Below are 21,439 nucleotides of genomic sequence, written 5' to 3' on the forward strand. Positions count from 1 at the left end.
AGCAGCTGCGGTCATCCCACCCTTCAAAGGCAGTGACACACTTGACCCAAACTGCTACATACCTATATCTATCCTACCCTGCCTTTCTAAGGTCTTCGAGTTGATCATGGGTGCACCTCAGCCACACTCAAGGTCCTAAACGATATCTTAACCGCCATCGATAAGAAACAATACTGTGCAGCCGTATTCATTGACCTGGCCAAGGCTTTCGACTCTGTCAATCACCACATCCTCATCAGCAGACTCGATAGCCTTGGTTTCTCAAATGATTGCCTCGCCTGGTTCACCAACTACTTCTCTGATAGAGTTCAGTGTGTCAAATCGGAGGGCCTGTTGTCCGGGCCTCTGGCAGTCTCTATGGAGTTGCCACAGGGTTCAATTCTTGGGCAGTCTCTCTTCTCTGTATACATCAATGATGTCGCTCTTGCTGCTGGTGAGTCTCTGATCCACCGCTATGCAGACGACACCATTCTGTATACTTCTGGCCCTTCTTTGGACACTGTGTTACCAACCCTCCAGACGAGCTTCAATGCCATACAACTCTCCTTCCGTGGCCTCCAATTGCTCTTAAATACAAGTAAAACTAAATGCATGCTCTTCAACCGATCGCTGCCTGCACCTACCCGCCCGTCCAACATCACTACTCTGGACGGTTCTGACATAAAATATGTGGACAACTACAAATACCTAGGTGTCTGGTTAGACTGTAAACTCTCCTTCCAGACACATCAAACATCTCCAATCCAAAGTTAAATCTAGAATTGGCTTCCTATTTCACAACAAAGCATCCTTCACTCATGCTGCCAAACATACCCTTGTAAAACTGACCATCCTACCGATCCTCAACTTCGGCGATGTCATTTACAAAATAGCCTCCAATACCCTGCTCAATAAATTGGACGCAGTCTATCACAGTGCCATCCGTTTTGTCACAAATGCCCCATATACTACCCACCACTGCGAACCTGTACGCTCTCGTTGGCTGGCCCTCGCTTCATACTCGTCGCCAAACCCACTGGCTCCAAGCCATCTACAAGACCCTGCTAGGTAAAGTCCCCCCTTATCTCAGCTCCCTGGTCACCATAGCAGCACCCACCTGTAGCACGCTCTCCAGCAGGTATATCTCTTTGGTCACCCCCAAAACCAATTATTCCTTTGGCCGCCTCTTCTTCCAGTTCTCTGCTGCCAATGACTGGAACGAACTACAAAAATCTCTGAAACTGGAAACACTTATCTCCCTCACTAGCTTTAAGCACCAGCTGTCAGAGCAGCTCACAGATTACTGCACCTGTACATAGCCCATCTATAATTTAGCCCAAACAACTACCTCTCCCCCTACTGTATTTATTTATTTTGCTCCTTTGCACCCCATTATTTCTCTACTTTGCACATTCTTCCACTGCAAATCTACTAATCCAGTGTTTTACTTGCTATATTGTATTTACTTCGCCACCATGGCCTTTTTTTGCCTTTACCTCCCTTATCTTACCTCATTTGCTCACATTGTACATAGACTTGTTTTTCTACTGTATTATTGAGTGTATGTTTGTTTTACTCCATGTGTAACTCTGTGTTGTTGTATGTGTCGAACTGCTTTGCTTTATCTTGGCCAGGTCACAGTTGTAACGGCTTTCTAATGGTGAAGGAGAGTCGGACCAAACTGCAGCGTGTCTATTGTGATTCATCTTTAATAAACAAACGTCACACAACAAAACACTAACACTACAAAACGAAAACCGAAAACAGCCTATACAAGTGTCTACTAACCTCTAACCAGGACATCAAGACACACAGGACAATCACCCACAATACAACCAAAGAATATGGCTGCCTAAATATGGTTCCCAATCAGAGACAACGGTAAACACCTGCCTCTGATTGAGAACCACTTCAGACAGCCATAGACTCTCCTAGAACACCCCACTAAGCTACAATCCCACTATACACACATTCCAAAATCCCAAGACAAAACACACCACAATACAAAAACTCTATGCCACACCCTGGCCTGACCCAATACATGAAGAAAACACAAAATACTTAGACCAGGGCGTGACAGAACCCCCCCCCTAAGGTGCAGACTCCCGAACGCACCTCAAAACAAATAGGGAGGGTCCGGGTGGGCGTCTGTCCATGGTGGCGGTTCCGGCGCGGGACGTGGACCCCACTCAATTAATGTCTTAGTCCCCTCTCCTCGCGTCCCTGGATAGTCCACCCTCGCCGCCGACCATGGCCTAGTAGTCCTCACCCAGAAACCCACTGGATTGAGGGGCAGCTCGGGACTGAGGCAGCTCGGGACTGAGGGGAAGCTCGGGAGTGAGAGGAAGCTCGGGAGTGAGAGGAAGCTCGGGAGTGAGAGGAAGCTCGGGAGTGAGAGGAAGCTCGGGAGTGAGAGGCAGCTCGGGAGTGAGAGGCAGCTCGGGAGTGAGAGGCAGCTCAGGAGTGAGAGGCAGCTCAGGCAGGTTGATGGATCTACCAGATCCTGGCTGGCTGGTGGTTCCGACAGATCCTGGCTGACTGGCGGATCCTGGCTGACTAGCGGATCCTGGCTGACTAGCGGATCCTGGCTGACTAGCGGATCCTGGCTGACTAGCGGTTCTGGCTGACTGGCGGATCCTGGCTGACTGGCGGATCCTGGCTGACTGGCGGATCCTGGCTGACTGGCGGATCCTGGCAGATCCTGGCTGACTGGCAGATCCTGGCTGACTGGCAGATCCTGGCTGACTGGCAGATCCTGGCTGACAAGCGGATCTGGCAGATCCTGGCTGACTGGCGGATCCTGGCTGACTAGCGGTTCTGCCAGATCCTGGCCGACTGGCGGATCCTGGCTGACTAGCGGATCTGGCAGATCCTGGCCGACTGGCGGATCCTGGCTGACTAGCGGATCTGGCAGATCCTGGCTGACTGGCACTTCTGGCGGATCCTGGCAGACTGGCGGATCCTTGCTGACTGGCGGATCCTTGCTGACTGGCGGATCCTTGCTGACTGGCGGATCTAACTGATCCTGGCAGACTGGCGGCACTGGTGGCGCTGGGCAGACTGGCGGCGCTGGGCAGACTGGTAGCTCAGGCGGCGCTGGGCAGACTGGCGGCACTGGCGGCGCTGGGCAGACGGGTGGCTCAGACGGCGCTGGGCAGACTGGCGGCGCTGGGCAGACTGGGAGCACTGGCGGCGCTGGGCAGACTGGCGATGCTGGGCAGACTGGCGGTGCTGGGCAGACTGGCGGTGCTGGGCAGACTGGTAGCTCAGGCGGCGCTGGGCAGACTGGCGGCGCTGGGCAGACTGGTAGCTCAGGCGGCGCTGGGCAGACTGGCGGCACTGGCGGCGCTGGGCAGACGGGTGGCTCAGACGGCGCTGGGCAGACGGGTGGCTCAGACGGCGCTGGGCAGACGGGTAGCTCAGACGGCGCTGGGCAGACGGGTAGCTCAGACGGCGCTGGGCAGACTGACAGCTCTGGATGCTTCATGCAGGCTGACAGCTCTGGCTGCGCTGAACAGAGGAGTACTGGTGCCTCTGGAATGAGGGGTTCTGCGCCTCTGGCATGAGGGGCGGTAGCTCTGACAGCGCCGGACAGGCGGGACGCCCGGCAGCGGCGCCGGACAGGCGGGAGGCTCCGGCATCGGGCGCCGGACAGGCGGGACGCTCCCGGCAGCGGCGCCGGACAGGCGGGAGGCTCCGCAGCGGGCGCCGGACAGGCGGGACGCTCCGGCAGCGGCGCCGGACAGGCGGGGCGCTCCGGCAGCGGCGCTGGACAGGCGGGAGGCTCCGGCAGCGGCGCCGGACAGGCGGGACGCTCCGCAGCGCGCCCGACAGGCGGGAGGCTCCGCAGCGGCGCCGACAGGCGGGAGGCTCCGCAGCTGCGCCGGACAGGCGGGACGCCCGCAGCGGCGCCGGACAGGCGGGACGCTCCGGCAGCGGCGCCGGACAGGCGGGACGCTCCGGCAGCGGCTCGGACAGGCGGGACGCCCGGCAGCGCTGGACAGGCGGGACACACTGTAGGCCTGATGCGTGGTGCTGGCACTGGTGGTAATGAACCGAGGACACGCACAGGAAGCCTGGTGCGGGGAGCTGCTACCGGAGGGCTGGGGTGTGGAGGTGGTACTGGATAGACCGGACCGTGCAGGCGCACTGGAGCTCTTGAGCACCGAGCCTGCCCAACCTTACCTGGCTCGATGCCCACTCTAGCCCGGCCGATACGAGGAGCTGGAATATACCGCACCGGGCTATGCACCCGCACTGGGGACACCGTGCGCACCACTGCATAACAAGGTGCCTGCCCGGTCTCTCTAGCCCCCCGGTAACCACAGGAAGTTAGCGTAGGTCTCCTACCTAGCGTAGCCATACTCCCTGTGAGCCCCCCCAAGAAATTTTTGGGGCTGACTCTCAGGCTTCCATCCGCTCTGCCGTGCTAGCTCCTCATAATGCCGCCTCTCTGCTTTTGCTGCCTCCAGCTCGGCTTTGGGGCGACAATAATCTCCAGGCTGATCCCAGGGTCCTTTACCGTCCAGTACCTCCTCCCATGTCCATTTCTCCAGGTAGTGCAATCTCTCCCACTGTAGCTGCTGCTGCTCCTGCTGCTGCCTCTGTTGCTTCTCCTGTGGCTCCTGCCTGTTGACACGCTGCTTGGTCCTGTGGTGGGTGATTCTGTAACGGCTTTCTAATGGTGAAGGAGAGTCGGACCAAACTGCAGCGTGTCTATTGTGATTCATCTTTAATAAACAAACGTAACACACAACAAAACACTAACACTACAAAACGAAAACCGAAAACAGCCTATACAAGTGTCTACTAACCTCTAACCAGGACATCAAGACACACAGGACAATCACCCACAATACAACCAAAGAATATGGCTGCCTAAATATGGTTCCCAATCAGAGACAACGGTAAACACCTGCCTCTGATTGAGAACCACTTCAGACAGCCATAGACTCTCCTAGAACACCCCACTAAGCTACAATCCCACTATACACACATTCCAAAATCCCAAGACAAAACACACCACAATACAAAAACTCTATGCCACACCCTGGCCTGACCCAATACATGAAGAAAACACAAAATACTTAGACCAGGGCGTGACAACAGTTGTAAATGACAACTTGTTCTCAACTTGCCTACCTGGTTAACTAAAGGTGAAATAAAATATAAAAAATACAGAAATATTGCTAATACTTTTCTGTTGCCCCATGCTGGGGTATTGTAGCATGTTGTTAATACTATTCTGTTGCCCCATACTGGGGTATTGTAGCATGTTGTTAATACTATTCTGTTGCCCCATGCTGGGGTATTGCAGCATGTTGTTAATAATATTCTGTTGCCCCATGCTGTTGTATTGTAGCATGTTGTTAATACTATTCTGTTGCCCCATGCTGGGGTATTGTAGCATGTTGTTAATACTATTCTGTTGCCCCATGCTGGGGTATTGCAGCATGTTGTTAATAATATTCTGTTGCCCCATGCTGTTGTATTGTAGCATGTTGTTAATACTATTCTGTTGCCCCATACTGGGGTATTGTAGCATGTTGTTAATACTATTCTGTTGCCCCATGCTGGTGTATTGTAGCATGTTGTTAATAATATTCTGTTGCCCCATACTGGGGTATTGTAGCATGTTGTTAATACTATTCTGTTGCCCCATGCTGGGGTATTGTAGCATGTTGTTAATACTTTTCTGTTGCCCCATGCTGGGGTATTGTAGCATGTTGTTAATACTATTCTGTTGCCCCATGCTGTTGTATTGTAGCATGTTGTTAATAATATTCTGTTGCCCCATGCTGTTGTATTGTAGCATGTTGTTAATAATATTCTGTTGCCCCATGCTGGGGTATTGTAACATGTTGTTAATAATATTCTGTTGCCCCATGCTGTTGTATTGTAGCATGTTGTTAATACTATTCTGTTGCCCCATGCTGTTGTATTGTAGCATGTTGTTAATAATATTCTGTTGCCCCATGCTGGGGTATTGTAACATGTTGTTAATACTATTCTGTTGCCCCATGCTGGGGTATTGTAGCATGTTGTTAATACTATTCTGTTGCCCCATACTGGGGTATTGTAGCATGTTGTTAATACTATTCTGTTGCCCCATGCTGGGGTATTGTAGCATGTTGTTAATAATATTCTGTTGCCCCATGCTGTTGTATTGTAGCATGTTGTTAATACTATTCTGTTGCCCCATACTGGGGTATTGTAGCATGTTGTTAATAATATTCTGTTGCCCCATGCTGTTGTATTGTAGCATGTTGTTAATACTATTCTGTTGCCCCATACTGGGGTATTGTAGCATGTTGTTAATAATATTCTGTTGCCCCATGCTGTTGTATTGTAGCATGTTGTTAATACTATTCTGTTGCCCCATACTGGGGTATTGTAGCATGTTGTTAATAATATTCTGTTGCCCCATGCTGGGGTATTGTAGCATGTTGTTAATACTATTCTGTTACCCCATGCATACACACAAGCATGAACAAGCACACACATACAGTACACAATCACACACACACACACACACACACACACACACACACACACACACACACACACCCTCCCACTACACACACACACCCTCCTGCACACACACACACACACACACACACACACACACACACACACACACACACCCTCCCTCCCTCCCTGCTTAAATGGGGGATAATGCAGCAAAGGCAGCCTGTGACATCACTGCCTCCCTGATTGGTTAAGCAGTGCTCCAGGCTGATCCCTCCTGCTCCTGTCTTGGATAGATGCTGCTGCTCGAGGGAGGCGGGGCTACTGGGAGGCAGGGTTACTGGGCGGCAGGGAGGCGGGACTACTACGAGGCAGGGAGGCTGGCAGTGTAGAGGAGGCTGGGCTGTGCACACATCACATGCATTATACATGACTTCCACACAACACAAGCGTGGCTCCTGTCCTCTGGATCATGGGAGAATAACAGGAAGAGGAGGGAAGGATGGGATGATGGGAAATATCGTAAATATCTGTCTCTGTTAGAGGGGTTTCCACTGCTTGCTCTGGTCTGTGTGTGTTTGTGTGTGTGAGTGTGTGTGTGAGTGTGTGTGTGAGTGTGTGTGTGTGTGTGTGGTCAGCGTGTGTGTGGTCGGGGTGCGTGTGTGTGTGTGTGTGTGTGTGGTCGGGGTGTGTGTGTGTGTGTGTGTGTGTGTGTGTGTGTGTGTGTGTGCAGGAGGGTGTGTGTGTGTAGTGGGAGGGTGTGTGTGTGTGTGTGTGTGTGTGTGTGTGTGTGTGTGTGTGTCGGGAGTAGGAAGGGATTGAGGCTGCGTTCCTGCAGCTAACCCCCAGCAGCTCAGCTCTGTGTTGTCACCGGGAAACAAGCGACCATCCAGGCTGAGGCAGCCCAGATCTGTTCTGCTTCCTGTCTGAAATAAAAGGGAAAGGCCCAGCTGTGGTTCCCCCTCTTTCCTCGGTTTCTTTTTCCACTGTGGATGGACTGTCATCCTCTGCTCAGACAGACAGACAGATAGACAGACAGAGGCTCACAACAAGCTCACTATGTGAAGGGCATAAGGAGGGAGGTGGCGAGCATGTGACTGGAGAATGGCTCACTATAAGGATGTAACTGTCAAAAAGAGCTCTTCTCTTAACTTGGTGACGGGATTCTTTCAGTATCTCCGTGGTAAGTAGGCCGACAGCAGCGTTTTATATAGATCATCGCTGTATCCCATTCTCTCAGGATTTAGATAGAAAACAACAAGGAAACCTGCCTTCGATTGTGGCTTATATATAGGTGAACTAGATGCATGAGCCAGATGTTGCATGATAGTGTGTTGTTAGTCTGGCCCTGTTCTCCTGCAGCAAGTGACCAGGCAGTATATTTAAAAAATGTCCACTGTGTTCAACCTACCGGCAGACATGTCACTGTATCTGTCTATGTCACCCTTCTTTTCTATGACAGCGACAGAAGTTGGATCCACAAAATCAGATGTTTTGTTTTGTGTGAAAGCAGAAGTGCATTATGCATGAGACACAGAGTCTGTCTGCAGTTATTATCCCCAACCAAGCCCTCCATAAAGGGCTTGGTTGGGGGTGACCTGAAAGGCCACGCATGTCGTTATTGGTGGATTGGGCACTGAGCAGTGAGTCTGCAAGAATAGAAATCTCTTCTCCTTATGACCTCATAGTGTTAAGATGCAAGCAAGCTCCTGTCAATATCTATTGGGCATGATTAGATTCTATGTATATACCGTTTTTAACTGTAAGAGAAATGACAGTATTATTGTGAAGTTTAAGTGCATCTTTGGTCATTTTTTCACATGTCCCGTTCTTGATCTGTTAGGTCTTGAACTACAATGAGTGTCCAAAACATTAAGAACACCTTCCTAATATTGAGTTGCACCCCCTTTTGCTCTCAGAACAGCCTCAATTCATTGGGCATGGACTCTACAAGGTATTGAAAGCGTTCCATAGGGATGCTGGCCCATGTTGACTCCAATGCTTCCCACAGTTGTGTCAAGTTGGCTTGATGTCCTGTGAGTGGTGGACCATTCTTGATACACACGGGAAACTGTTGAGCGTGAAAAACCCAGCAGCGTTGCAGTTCTTGAACCTGTCTCCTCCCCTTCATCTACACCGATTGAAGTGGATTTAACCGGTGACATCAATAAGGGATCATAGCTTTCACCTGGATTCACCTAGTTAGTCTATGTCATGGAAAGAGCAGGTGTTCCTAATGTTTTGTCCACTCAGAGTCTAGTTGTGTTGAAGAATTCTCCACTGCATATTTTCCTCTCGTCTGCAATTGTAATGGACACTACTCACTACTCGATTAAATATTCACACTGTTTGTGAATGCACTTACTTTAACAGGCTACATGAAGCATTGGGAACAGAGAATATACTGTAGCATGAAACAGGGGTGGCAGCAGTGGGTGTAAGTGGACTAAGCGGTGTCTGTGTGACATCATGACAATGTTCCGTGACATCATGACAATGTTCTGTGACATCATGACAATGTTCTGTGAGATCGTGACAATGTTCTGTGACATCGTGACAATGTTATGTGACATCATGACAATGTTCTGTGACATCATGACAATGTTCTGTGACATCATGACAATGTTCTATGAGATCGTGACAATGTTCTGTGACATCATGACAATGTTCTGTGAGATCGTGACAATGTTCTGTGACATCATGACAATGTTCTGTGAGATCGTGACAATGTTCTGTGACATCATGACAATGTTTTGTGACATCATGACAATGTTCTATGAGATCGTGACAATGTTCTGTGACATCATGACAATGTTCTATGAGATCGTGACAATGTTCTGTGACATCATGACAATGTTCTGTTCCACTTTTATTACAGATGAGCAAGAAGCAGTACAGAAGAGGACTTTTACTAAATGGATCAATTCCCACTTGACAAAGGTAAGAGGATATGACTTTTATTTTTCTCCTTGTGCTTCTCTCACAACACTTTATAAGACATGTGTTGGCAATTATGACACCCACAGCTTCCATTTCGGTATAAGACCTGAGATTATGAGATAATGTTATTACGACGGTATAATCACTGAGATACAACAATTTTATCACTATGGTAATAATTATATCCTGAATATTAACCTGATCATGGTGTAATGTCTGTAACTGCCAGTCTTATAGCCTCTCTATGGACAGTGGCATTTCATTTCATGTGTGACCAGAGAGTGGATCGTTGTCATCCAATCATAATGATTCTGAGAGGCTCCGTTACATTGAATCGGTTTTAATCACTTATAATGTCAGAGGTTTTAGGTACCTTATGTTCATATGGAAACTACAGCTTGATTGAGGTCATGATAGGTTCGTAACATTTGGAGATATATTTTTCATCATCTGTTTGGATTGTGTGATGGTAGTTACTGAGTTGTTTGTGGAATTCAGTATCAGTCCTGTAGAGTTATTTTAATTGTGAATACTGTTACTGAAGATGAGTATATTGGGTTGTCACAACAACATTGGAACGAGTGGGTTGTCATAACACCATGTTGGGTTGTCACAGCAACATCGGAACCAGAGGAGAGTCAGACAGAGAAAGTAAATATGACTCAGTGCAGAGATACCTGTGTTGCCTACATAAATAAAGCCAACAAATAAAAATATCCTATAAATCACATTGGCTACGCATGGACTGTCAGCAAGGAACTTGAAACATTGGCTACGCATGGACTGTCAGCAAGGAACTTGAAACATTGGCTACGCATGGACTGTCAGCAAGGAACTTGAAACATTGTATCAACTATTAACTTGGATCTGGCCTGAAGCTCTTGCTAGCCTATTTCATGACTTTTACACCAGATCAGAGCATGACATTTTCCCCCCTTTCACACTGAGTAGTTACTGAAAGAGACCTGGAAAGATTTTTCAAATAGGCTACGTTGAGGAACTATTGTCATACTCAATGGATGTAAAAACAGACTTTGTTTACTTGCTGTTTGAGGTGAAGAAAACATTACTTTGAGAACTTCCACAAGGGGTTGTGAGTTAAGATGATCAGAAATACTATCAGATCTCCAAATGGGCACATTTATAGGTCTACATTTGCACACAGGCTAGGTAGCCTAGGCCTACTTCTATGTGTAATCAGGTGTGCGTCCTCACTCAACATTGACAGGAGCACTGCAAACAAACAACAATTAATAAATTGACATCTCCTAAATGGAATGAAATAAACCAAAACGTTTTCCTCAAATCAAATCAAACTTTATTTGTCATATGCGCCGAATAAGTGTAGACCTTATTGTGAAATGCTTACTTACAAGCCCTTAACCAACAGTGCAGTTCAAGAAGTGTAGCCTAGGTTGTGGCTCTGCAAACAACGTGTCCACTCCAACAATGAGAGTGGTAAAATACTGTAATAATAAGATATTGAATGCATTAACAGAAATGACCAGAACCAAACACAAACATTGTAGATTAGAAATTATGAGAATTAACGGTAAGTTTACTACTGGTGCTACTGGTGTGCCATCCCATCTGTGGCCTCCACAATGGATTAGTCCGCTGAGACAGGTGTGAATCAGACAGGTGACTCATGTACCATAAAATATACTGCTCGACACCTTGGTCTACCGACAGCCTATTGAACAAACAATGGACCAGTCGACTAAATGGGGTCAGACCTAATCATCGTCATCATGACTGTGTTCATAATGTGTTACAGATTATGGGCTTAATAGAAAGTGTTAGGGCGTACCATGTTTTCTTACTGTATTTTAAGCAGCCAGGTTTTGCTGGCTCAGAAGCTTTGGGTGACACAGCATATTGGGCTGCTGCTTGGTCAGGGCGCACAGATAAAGCAACACATTGGGCTGCTGCTTGGTCAGGGCACACAGATAAAGCAACACATTGGGCTACTGCTTGGTCAGGGCGCAGAGATAAAGCAACACATTGGGCTGCTGCTTGGTCAGGGCGCAGAGATAAAGCAACACATTGGGCTGCTGCTTGGTCAGGGCGCAGAGATGAAGCAACACATTGGGCTGCTGCTTGGTCAGGGCACACAGGTAAAGCAACACATTGGGCTGCTGCTTGGTCAGGGCGCACAGATAAAGCAACACATTGGGCTGCTGCTTGGTCAGGGCGCACAGATAAAGCAACACATTGGTCTGCTGCTTGGTCAGGGCGCAGAGATAAAGCAACACATTGGGCTGCTGCTTGGTCAGGGCGCACAGATAAAGCAACACATTGGGCTACTGCTTGGTCGGGGCGCACAGATAAAGCAACACATTGGGCTGCTGCTTGGTCAGGGCGCAGAGATAAAGCAACACATTGGGCTGCTGCTTGGTCAGGGCGCAGAGATGAAGCAACACATTGGGCTGCTGCTTGGTCAGGGCGCACAGATAAAGCAATACATTGGGCTGCTGCTTGGTCAGGGCGCACAGGTAAAGCAACACATTGGGCTGCTGCTTGGTCAGGGCGCACAGATGAAGCAACACATTGGGCTACTGCTTGGTCAGGGCGCAGAGATGAAGCAACACATTGGGCTGCTGCTTGGTCAGGGCGCACAGATAAAGCAACACATTGGGCTGCTGCTTGGTCAGGGCGCACAGATAAAGCAACACATTGGGCTGCTGCTTGGTCAGGGCACAGAGATGAAGCAACACATTGGGCTGCTGCTTGGTCAGGGCGCACAGATAAAGCAACACATTGGGCTACTGCTTGGTCAGGGCGCACAGATAAAGCAACACATTGGGCTGCTGCTTGGTCAGGGCGCACAGATAAAGCAACACATTGGGCTACTGCTTGGTCAGGGCACAGAGATGAAGCAACACATTGGGCTGCTGCTTGGTCAGGGCGCACAGATGAAGCAACACATTGGGCTACTGCTTGGTCAGGGCGCAGAGATGAAGCAACACATTGGGCTACTGCTTGGTCAGGGCGCAGAGATGAAGCAACACATTGGGCTGCTGCTTGGTCAGGGCGCAGAGATAAAGCAACACATTGGGCTACTGCTTGGTCAGGGCGCAGAGATGAAGCAACACATTGGGCTGCTGCTTGGTCAGGGCGCAGAGATAAAGCAACACATTGGGCTGCTGCTTGGTCAGGGCGCAGAGATAAAGCAACACATTGGGCTGCTGCTTGGTCAGGGCGCAGAGATAAAGCAACACATTGGGCTACTGCTTGGTCAGGGCGCAGAGATAAAGCAACACATTGGGCTGCTGCTTGGTCAGGGCGCACAGATAAAGCAACACATTGGGCTGCTGCTTGGTCAGCGCGCAGAGATAAAGCAACACATTGGGCTACTGCTTGGTCAGGGCGCAGAGATTTGTCTTTTGTTCTGTCAGATCTGTCTGTCCGTCCGTCCGTCCGTCCGTCTGTCTATCTATCTATTTATCTATCTAACAATTACATTTCAATTTCAATTTAAGGAGCTTTATTGGCATGGGAAACATTGCCAAAGCAAGTGAAATATATAATAAAAAGTGAAATAAACAATACAAAATGAACAGTAAATATTACTCTCACAAAAGTTACAAAATAGTAAAGACATTTCAAGTGCCATATTATGTATATATACAGTGTTGTAATGATGTGCAAATATTTAAAGTACAAAAGGGAAAATAAATACACATAAATATAGGTTGTATTTACAATGGTGTTTGTTCTTCACTGGTTGCTTTTTTCTTGTGGCAACAGGCCACAAATCTTGCTGCTGTGATGGCACACTGTGGTTTTTCACCCAGTAGATATGGGAGTTTATCAAAATTGGATTTAAAAAAAAATCTTTGTGGGTCTGCGTAATCTGAGGAAATATATGTCTCTAATATGGTCATACATTTGGCAGGAGGTTAGGAAGTGCATCTCAGTTTCCACCTCATTTTGTGGGCAGAGCCTGGTCTGCCTACGGTGGCCTTTCTCAATAGTATGCTCACTGAGTCTGTACATACTAGTCAAAGATTTCCTTCGTTTTGGGTTAGTCACAGTGGTCAGGTATTCTGCCACTGTGTACTCTCTGTTTAGGGCCAAATAGCATTCTAGTTTGCTCTGTTTTTTGTCAATTCTTTCCTTTTATCTTTTCGTTTTCTCATGATTTGGTTGGGTCTATTGTGTTTCTGTCCTGGGGCTCTGTGGGTTCTGTTTGTGTTTGAGCCCCAGGACCAACTTGTTTAGGGGACTCTTCTCCAGGTTCATTTCTCTGTAGGTGAAGGTTTTGGGAATCGTTTCCTTTTAGGTGATTGTAGAATTTAACGGCTCTTTTCTGTATTTTGATCATTAGCGGTATCGGCGTAATTCTGATCTGCATGGATTATTTGGTGTTTTCCCGCTTAAACGGAGAGATATTTCAATTTGGTGTTTGTCCCATTTTGTGAATTCTTGGCTGGTGAGTGGACCCCAGACCTCACAACCATGAAGGGCAATAGGTTCAAATCAAATGTTATATGTGAGTGTAGCGAAATGCTTGTGCTTCTAGTTCCGGCCGTGCAGTAATATCTAACAAGTAATTTTTGCCAGATCTTAATTGGTATGTCAACTTTTACGTTCCTTTTGATGGCATAGAAGGCCTTTCTTGCCTTGTCTCACAGATCGTTCACAGCTTTGTGGAAGTTACCTGTGGCGCTGATGTTTAGGCCAAGATACAGTGTTCTAGGGCAACGGTGTCTAGATGGAATTTGTATTCCTGGTCCTGGCAACTGGACCTTTTTTGGAACACCATTATTTTGTCTTGCTGAGATTTACTATCAGGGCCAAGGTCTGGAATCTGTGCAAGAGGATCTAGGTGCTGCTGTAGGCCCTCCTAGGTTGGGGACAGAAGCACCAGATCATCAACAAACAGTAGACATTTGACTTCAAATTCTAGTAGGGTGAGGCCAGGGGCTGCAGACTGTTCTAGTGCCCTCGCCAATTCGTTGATATATATGTTGAAGAGGGTGGGGCTTAAGCTGCATCTCTGTCTCACCCCCCCGGCCCTGTGGAAAGAAATGTGTGTGTTTTTTGCCAATTTTAACCGCACACTTGTTGTTTGTTTGTGTACATGGATTTTATTTGATTTATTATTTGATTTTTTAACCTTTATTTAACTAGGCAAGTCAGTTAAGAACAAATTCTTATTTTCAATGACGGCCTAGGAACAGTGGGTTAACTTCCTGTTCAGGGGCAGAATGACAGATTTGTACCTTGTCAGCTCAGGGTTTGCAACCTTCCGGTTACTAGTCCAACGCTCTAACCACTAGGTTAGAAGCAGCTGTGTAATGCTAGGGCAAAAAAACAAAATGTGCACCCAGGGGGCCCTGGGACAGTGTTTTGAAAACCCTGCTCTACTGGAACCTACTGCTACTGTACGAGGGATTCAAATCTCAATTCTTATCAGATCATCTGTCAATCAGTTTATCAAATCTCATCTAAACTTTTCTCGTCCGATAAGCAAAGCCATTCTGAATGGATTATAATAGATCCCGTGGTGGGTGCCTGAAAGATCCCCTTTTCAATATTGATTCTGAATGTAACAAAATTCCCATAACATTAGCGAGGATGAATTTATGATGGAAAGTGCTGTCTCTTTCAGTTTGAACTTTCACTCTGCAGTCACGCTTTTCCCATAGTGTCCATTTCCTCTCACATTACCAAGCACTCTTCCACTGATTTACTGTTTTATGACCGTGTGTGTGTGTGTTTGTGCGTGCGTGATAAGTGTGCGCGTGTGTGCGTGTGCATGTGTGTCTGTGTGTGTTATAACAGTGAGGAGGGGGCTTGACATGTGACTTTGTTTGTCACTTAAACCCAGGATGGGCTTGATGGTTTACCTTGTGACTCATTAGTAGAATGCCATTCTGGAAATGTGTGCTTCATGTTACCAGTCAAATAGTTTAATTAAATTTCTATATTTTAGTGGTTCATGTTGTGGTTAGGATACTGGTAGTCACGGAGGAATACTAGCATCTACAAGTCTTTCATTGGATTTTGTCTCTGAAGCAAACAAAATAGCACAAAAAACAGTGGAGACCTTAATTTTCACGTGTGTGTGTGTGTGTGTGTGTGTGCCTGCCTGCCTGTTGTGCCCCACAACTGTCGTACTGTCATCCTGTCATGCTATGTGTCGAGTTGGGAAACGAAACAGCTCAGCCTTCCAATAAAATTCCTACAAAGTGCCAAGCTTAATTAATTAAACCTTATTATTCTGTGTTTCATAAAGTAGATTGCTCTGTCATCAGTCAGTCAGAATTCCCTCAGCTCTGATAATACATTAGTTAGTATGGCCAGCTAGGGTTAAATGGACCCATGCTCTGATTTAGCACTGAATCACACCGCCTCAGGAACAGGCACCAAGCCACCTCAGAGGCTCTGAGGCACATGCACCATCTTTACAGCTGTGGAGGAGCTTCTTCTGTTCTCACCATAGCTCTGTCTGTAGCCAGCCAGCAAGCTGTTCGGTCTGGACACCAGCCTGTAGCTAGCCAGCAAGCTGTTCGGTCTGGACCCCAGCCTGTAGCCAGCCAGCAAGCTGTTCGGTCTGGACCCTAGCCTGTAGCTAGTCAGCAAGCTGTTCGGTCTGGACCCTAGCCTGTAGCTAGTCAGCAAGCTGTTCGGTCTGGACCCCAGCCTGTAGCCAGCCAGCAAGCTGTTCGGTCTGGACCTCAGCCTGTAGATAGCCAGCAAGCTGTTCGGTCTGGACACCAGCCTGTAGCTAGCCAGCAAGCTGTTCGGTCTGGACCTCAGCCTGTAGCTAGCCAGCAAGCTGTTCGGCCTGGACCTCAGCCTGTAGCTAGCCAGCAAGCTGTTCGGCCTGGACCTCAGCCTGTAGCTAGCCAGCAAGCTGTTCGGTCTGGACCTCAGCCTGTAGCTAGCCAGCAAGCTGTTCGGTCTGGACCCCAGCCTGTAGCTAGCCAGCAAGCTGTTCGGTCTGGACACCAGCCTGTAGCTAGCCAGCAAGCTGTTCGGTCTGGACCTCAGCCTGTAGCTAGCCAGCAAGCTGTTCGGCCTGGACCTCAGCCTGTAGCTAGCCAGCAAGCTGTTCGGCCTGGACCTCAGCCTGTAGCTAGCCAGCAAGCTGTTCGGTCTGGACCTCAGCCTGTAGCTAGCCAGCAAGCTGTTCGGTCTGGACCCCAGCCTGTAGCTAGCCAGCAAGCTGTTCGGTCTGGACCTCAGCCTGTAGCTAGCCAGCAAGCTGTTCGGTCTGGACCCCAGCCTGTAGCTAGCCAGCAAGCTGTTCGGTCTGGACCTCAGCCTGTAGCTAGCCAGCAAGCTGTTTGGTCTGGACCCCAGCCTGTAGCTAGCCAGCATGCTGTTCGGTCTGGACCCCAGCCTGTAGCTAGCCAGCATGCTGTTCGGTCTGGACCCCAGCCTGTTGCTAGCCAGCATGCTGTTCGGTCTGGACCCCAGCCTGTTGCTAGCCAGCAAGCTGTTTGGTCTGGACCCCAGCCTGTAGCTAGCCAGCATGCTGTTCGGTCTGGACCCCAGCCTGTAGCTAGCCAGCATGCTGTTCGGTCTGGACCCCAGCCTGTTGCTAGCCAGCAAGCTGTTTGGTCTGGACCTCAGCCTGTAGCTAGCCAGCAAGCTGTTCGGTCTGGACCCCAGCCTGTAGCTAGCCAGCAAGCTGTTCGGTCTGGACCTCAGCCTGTAGCTAGCCAGCAAGCTGTTTGGTCTGGACCCCAGCCTGTAGCTAGCCAGCAAGCTGTTCGGTCTGGACCTCAGTCTGTAGCTAGCCAGCAAGCTGTTTGGTCTGGACCCCAGCCTGTAGCTAGCCAGCATGCTGTTCGGTCTGGACCCCAGCCTGTAGCTAGCCAGCATGCTGTTCGGTCTGGACCCCAGCCTGTTGCTAGCCAGCATGCTGTTCGGTCTGGACCCCAGCCTGTTGCTAGCCAGCAAGCTGTTTGGTCTGGACCCCAGCCTGTAGCTAGCCAGCATGCTGTTCGGTCTGGACCCCAGCCTGTAGCTAGCCAGCATGCTGTTCGGTCTGGACCCCAGCCTGTTGCTAGCCAGCAAGCTGTTTGGTCTGGACCCCAGCCTGTAGCTAGCCAGCATGCTGTTCGGTCTGGACCTCAGCTTGTAGCTAGCTAGCTCTCTGCTCTCTTTTCTTCTCAACACAAGGTCTGGGGGAGAATGAATGTCTTGTGTTTCTAGGATTTACATATTGAGAGATTATAGGTGATTATAATGAGATAATGAGCCTTTATTAAACTACAGTGAGTCTATAATTGGTAACAGTATACAATTTGCTATGTTCAAACAATGTTCAATGTCTAAGTCTTTTATTCATTTCTCTGTTGAATTAAGATGTTGTCTCTTCTCTTTCCTAGCGTAAACCACCTCTAGAGGTCACCGACCTTTTCGAGGACATCAAAGATGGGGTGAAACTGTTAGCTCTATTGGAGGTGCTGTCTGGACAGAGACTGGTAAGCACTGCTCTTAATAAAAACAGCCTGGCCACTGGATACTTCTGTTCGTGCTACAGAGTTCAGTTACATTTCATTACCACACTATAGTGTAAAGGGAGGATTATACAAATGTTCTGTATGAATAAAGGAACTACGAATTCACAGCCAGTAATCACACTGTAGTTGTGTGTTATACAGGCCTATTCGTCAGTCAGTGCTACTCTCGTACATTGCTGGTTGTTGTATACAGTATGTATTTGTGTTGAACTTTCTTGCTGTTTTTAATGGGAGTGCTCTGGTTGGTAAGATTTACATTGTATTTACAGTATTACTTATGGGAAATATATTTGACCTTCACTTGAACCCTCCCTCCTCTTCTCCCAGCCGTGTGAGCAGGGCCGCCAGTTGAAGAGGATCCACTGGGTATCCAACATCGGCACCGCCCTCAGGTTCCTAGAAGGCAGGAAGGTAAGCACAACCTCATAGTGACAACTAAGTCGTTTTCTGAAGTATTTTGTCATAGCTTGAGTTTAACGTATAAACCAAAGTGCTTCTTAGCAATGTCACTAATAGCTTTAGGACAAGGCTTGTGAAAAGTAGATCAACTTCTATTTAATGCTACTGTAACAGTTTGAAAATGAACTATCATTTGATAGTGTTTAGGAACAAAAATACAGTGCTGTGAAAAAGTTTTTGCCCCCTTTCTGATTTTCTATATTGTTGCATATTTTTGATACTGAATGTTATCAGATCTTCAACCAAAACCTAATATTATATGAAGGGAACCAGATTTTATATTTATTAGGATCCCCATTAGCCGACGCCAATGGTGACAGCTAGTCTTAGCATTTGCCCCGTTACACTCAATAACTGGTTGTGCCACCTTTAGCTGTAATGACTGCAACCAAATGCTTCCTGTAGTTGTTGATCAGACTCTCATATCGCTGTGGAGGAATTTTGGCCCACTCTTCCATGTAGAACAGCTTTAACTCAGCGGGATTTGTGGGTTTTCAAGCATGAACTGCTCCTTTCAAATCCTACCACAACATCTCAATTGGGATTAGGTCTGGACTTTGACTAGGCTATTGCAAATCCTCAAATGTGTTACTTTTAAGCCATTTTCATGTAGACTTGATTGTGTGTTTTGGATCATTGTCTTGCTGCATGACCCAGATGCGCTTCAGCTTCAGCTCACAGACAGATGGCCTCCTGTAGAATTCTCTGATACAGAGCAGAATTCATGGTTCCTTCTATTAACCTTTCTAGCGCAGGCGTTCCGCTAGCAACCCACCTCGACAACATCGAAATTGCAGAGCACGAAATTCAAACTACAGAAATATAAATATTTAACATGAATGAAAATACATTTGTAATAAATACATCAAAATAAAGCTTTACTTCTTGTTAATCCAGCCGCTCTGTCAGATTTCAAAAAGGCTTTATGGTGAAAGCACACCTTTGAGATTATCTGAGGACAGCGCCCCGCATACAAAACCATGAAAAACATTTTTCAACCAGGCAGGTGCGACACGAAAGTCAGAAATAGCGATATAATAAATGCCTTACCTTTGAAGATCTTCTTCTGTTGGCACTCCAATAGCTCCCAGTTACATCACAAATGGTCCTTTTGTTCGATAAAGTCCTTCTTTATATCCATAAAAACTCAGTTTAGCTGGTGGGCATCAGTCAATAATCCACCGGTTTCCCTCCTTCAAAATGCATACAAAATGAATCCCAAACGTTACCAATAAACTTATCCAAACAAGTCAAACAATGTTTATAATCAAACATTAGGTACCCTAATATGTAAATAAACGATCAAATTTAAGACGGAGAATAGTATGTTCATTACCGAAGATAAATAACAAAGAACGAGCTTTCCTCCACGCGCATGGAAACACTACAGCGAAAACGGGAGCCACTTAAAAACTACAACTTCTAGCTTATTTTTTCAAAAACCAGCCTGAAACTCTTTCTAAAGACTAGTTGAAGTCCTAGGAACTGCAATCTGGGAGGTTTTCGCCTTATAATAAAAGTGACAATCATTGAAAACAGTGGTAGGCTGAATTTGGGATGGTTTGTCCTTGGGGTTTCGCCATCCATATCAGTTCTGTTATACTCACAGACATTATTTTAACAGTTTTAGAAACGTTAGAGTGTTTTCCATCCAAATCGACCAATTATATGCATATCCTAGCTTCTGGGCTTGAGTAACAGGTATTTTACTTTGGGCACACTTTTCATCCAGGCGTAAAACCCCCTGCCCCCTTGAGGTTTTAAGACAAGTCGTCCAGGTCCTGTGGCTGGAAAACCTCCCTGAAACATCACACTACCACCACCATACTTGACCGTTGGTATGAGGTTCTTACTGTGGAATGCAGTGTTTGGTTTTCGCCAGGCATAATGGGACCCATGTCATCCAAAAAAGTTATACTTTTGACTCATCTGTCTATAGAACATTCTTCCAAGAGTCTCGATGATGGCATTGCCCCTATGTAGCTTGTTTCTGGTCACAGGTTCAGAATGGTTGAAAAATCACAACACGTACTTAAAATAAACCTTACAAATAGCCGTGTTGGGTGATTTGGAAAGCCATAGTCAGTCAAATAATAATATAATAATAATCGTAGGAAAGGTTTTCATCTTTAGCTCACAATCTGTAGATAATATACGATTAGAAAGGTGCAAAAATGTTGTAAAACATCACAACACAATTTAAAAAATATATGGCACGTTGAAACCAAACGAGGGATGTCTATGGTGATAGGCGGGATGGGCTGAGAGTGGCGATAGGTGATAGGTGGGATTAAAGAGCTTATGATTGGTGATGTATTATTGTTACGTGACTGCTTTATATAGAAGTACCATGTGATAAATGTGTATGCAAAATGTGTATGCATTTTGTATATGTAAAATGTATTTGTAAAATGCATATGTAGCAGAAAAGCTGAAAGAAAACAAAAAATATATTTGTCCTCCGAAGAGGGGAGGTTAATAAAAAAATGATGATCATCCAGGTGCTTCCAGGTGCTTTTTGGCAAACTTGAGTCACCTTTTTGGATGAGATGGGTCCCATTATATCTGGTGAAAAAAACTAACTCAGGTTCCCTTTATCTAATATTAGGTTTTGGTTGAAGATCTGATAACAATCAGTATCAAAAATATGCAAAAATAGAGAAAATCAGAAAGGGGGCGTCTACTTTTTCACGGCACTGTAGATAAATGAAGGCTCTGCATGAAGAGATGTATCTATGCAAGGCCCTATGGATGGAACATCCTGTCTCAGTTTGTATTTCTCTGAGGCATATCTCTTATTGTAACCCTCTCTCACCATGCCTGACCTCTGACCTCAGTCTGTGTACCGAGGATCCCCGGTCAGTGGCTGCCTGTAAAACACACATATACTGTATGCATTCCTCTTGTTTGATGCACGTTGTGTATTCCTAGATATTCTTTGGTTGAGCCATTATTTTCCTCATAGTGCATCTTGATTACTGTAGTGCCACCAACCAGGTGCTTTAAGTCTTTCATGCATTTTGTATGTATTTTGACTCAAACTTTGGTGTCAAATCTTTCCTTCCTTCTTCTTCCAACCTTTATGAAATAGTAGTTAAAAAAAGGGGGAA

The 21,439-nt window shown here is 47.0% G+C and overlaps 1 protein-coding gene across 1 annotated transcript in view; it reads left to right on the forward strand.

Annotated features, from left to right (window-relative positions):
- The window catches only part of LOC115138845 (nesprin-1-like), a 195,657-nt gene that overhangs the window by 19,528 nt on the left and 154,690 nt on the right, over positions 1–21,439 (forward strand). Inside the window, 3 exon segments of the mRNA XM_065025814.1 lie at positions 9,326–9,387; positions 17,736–17,831; positions 18,198–18,281. Coding sequence (XP_064881886.1) covers positions 9,326–9,387; positions 17,736–17,831; positions 18,198–18,281 — 242 coding nt within the window.

This window comes from Oncorhynchus nerka, linkage group LG12 (genome assembly GCF_034236695.1).
Source record: "Oncorhynchus nerka isolate Pitt River linkage group LG12, Oner_Uvic_2.0, whole genome shotgun sequence".
Taxonomy (NCBI): Eukaryota; Metazoa; Chordata; class Actinopteri; order Salmoniformes; family Salmonidae; genus Oncorhynchus; species Oncorhynchus nerka.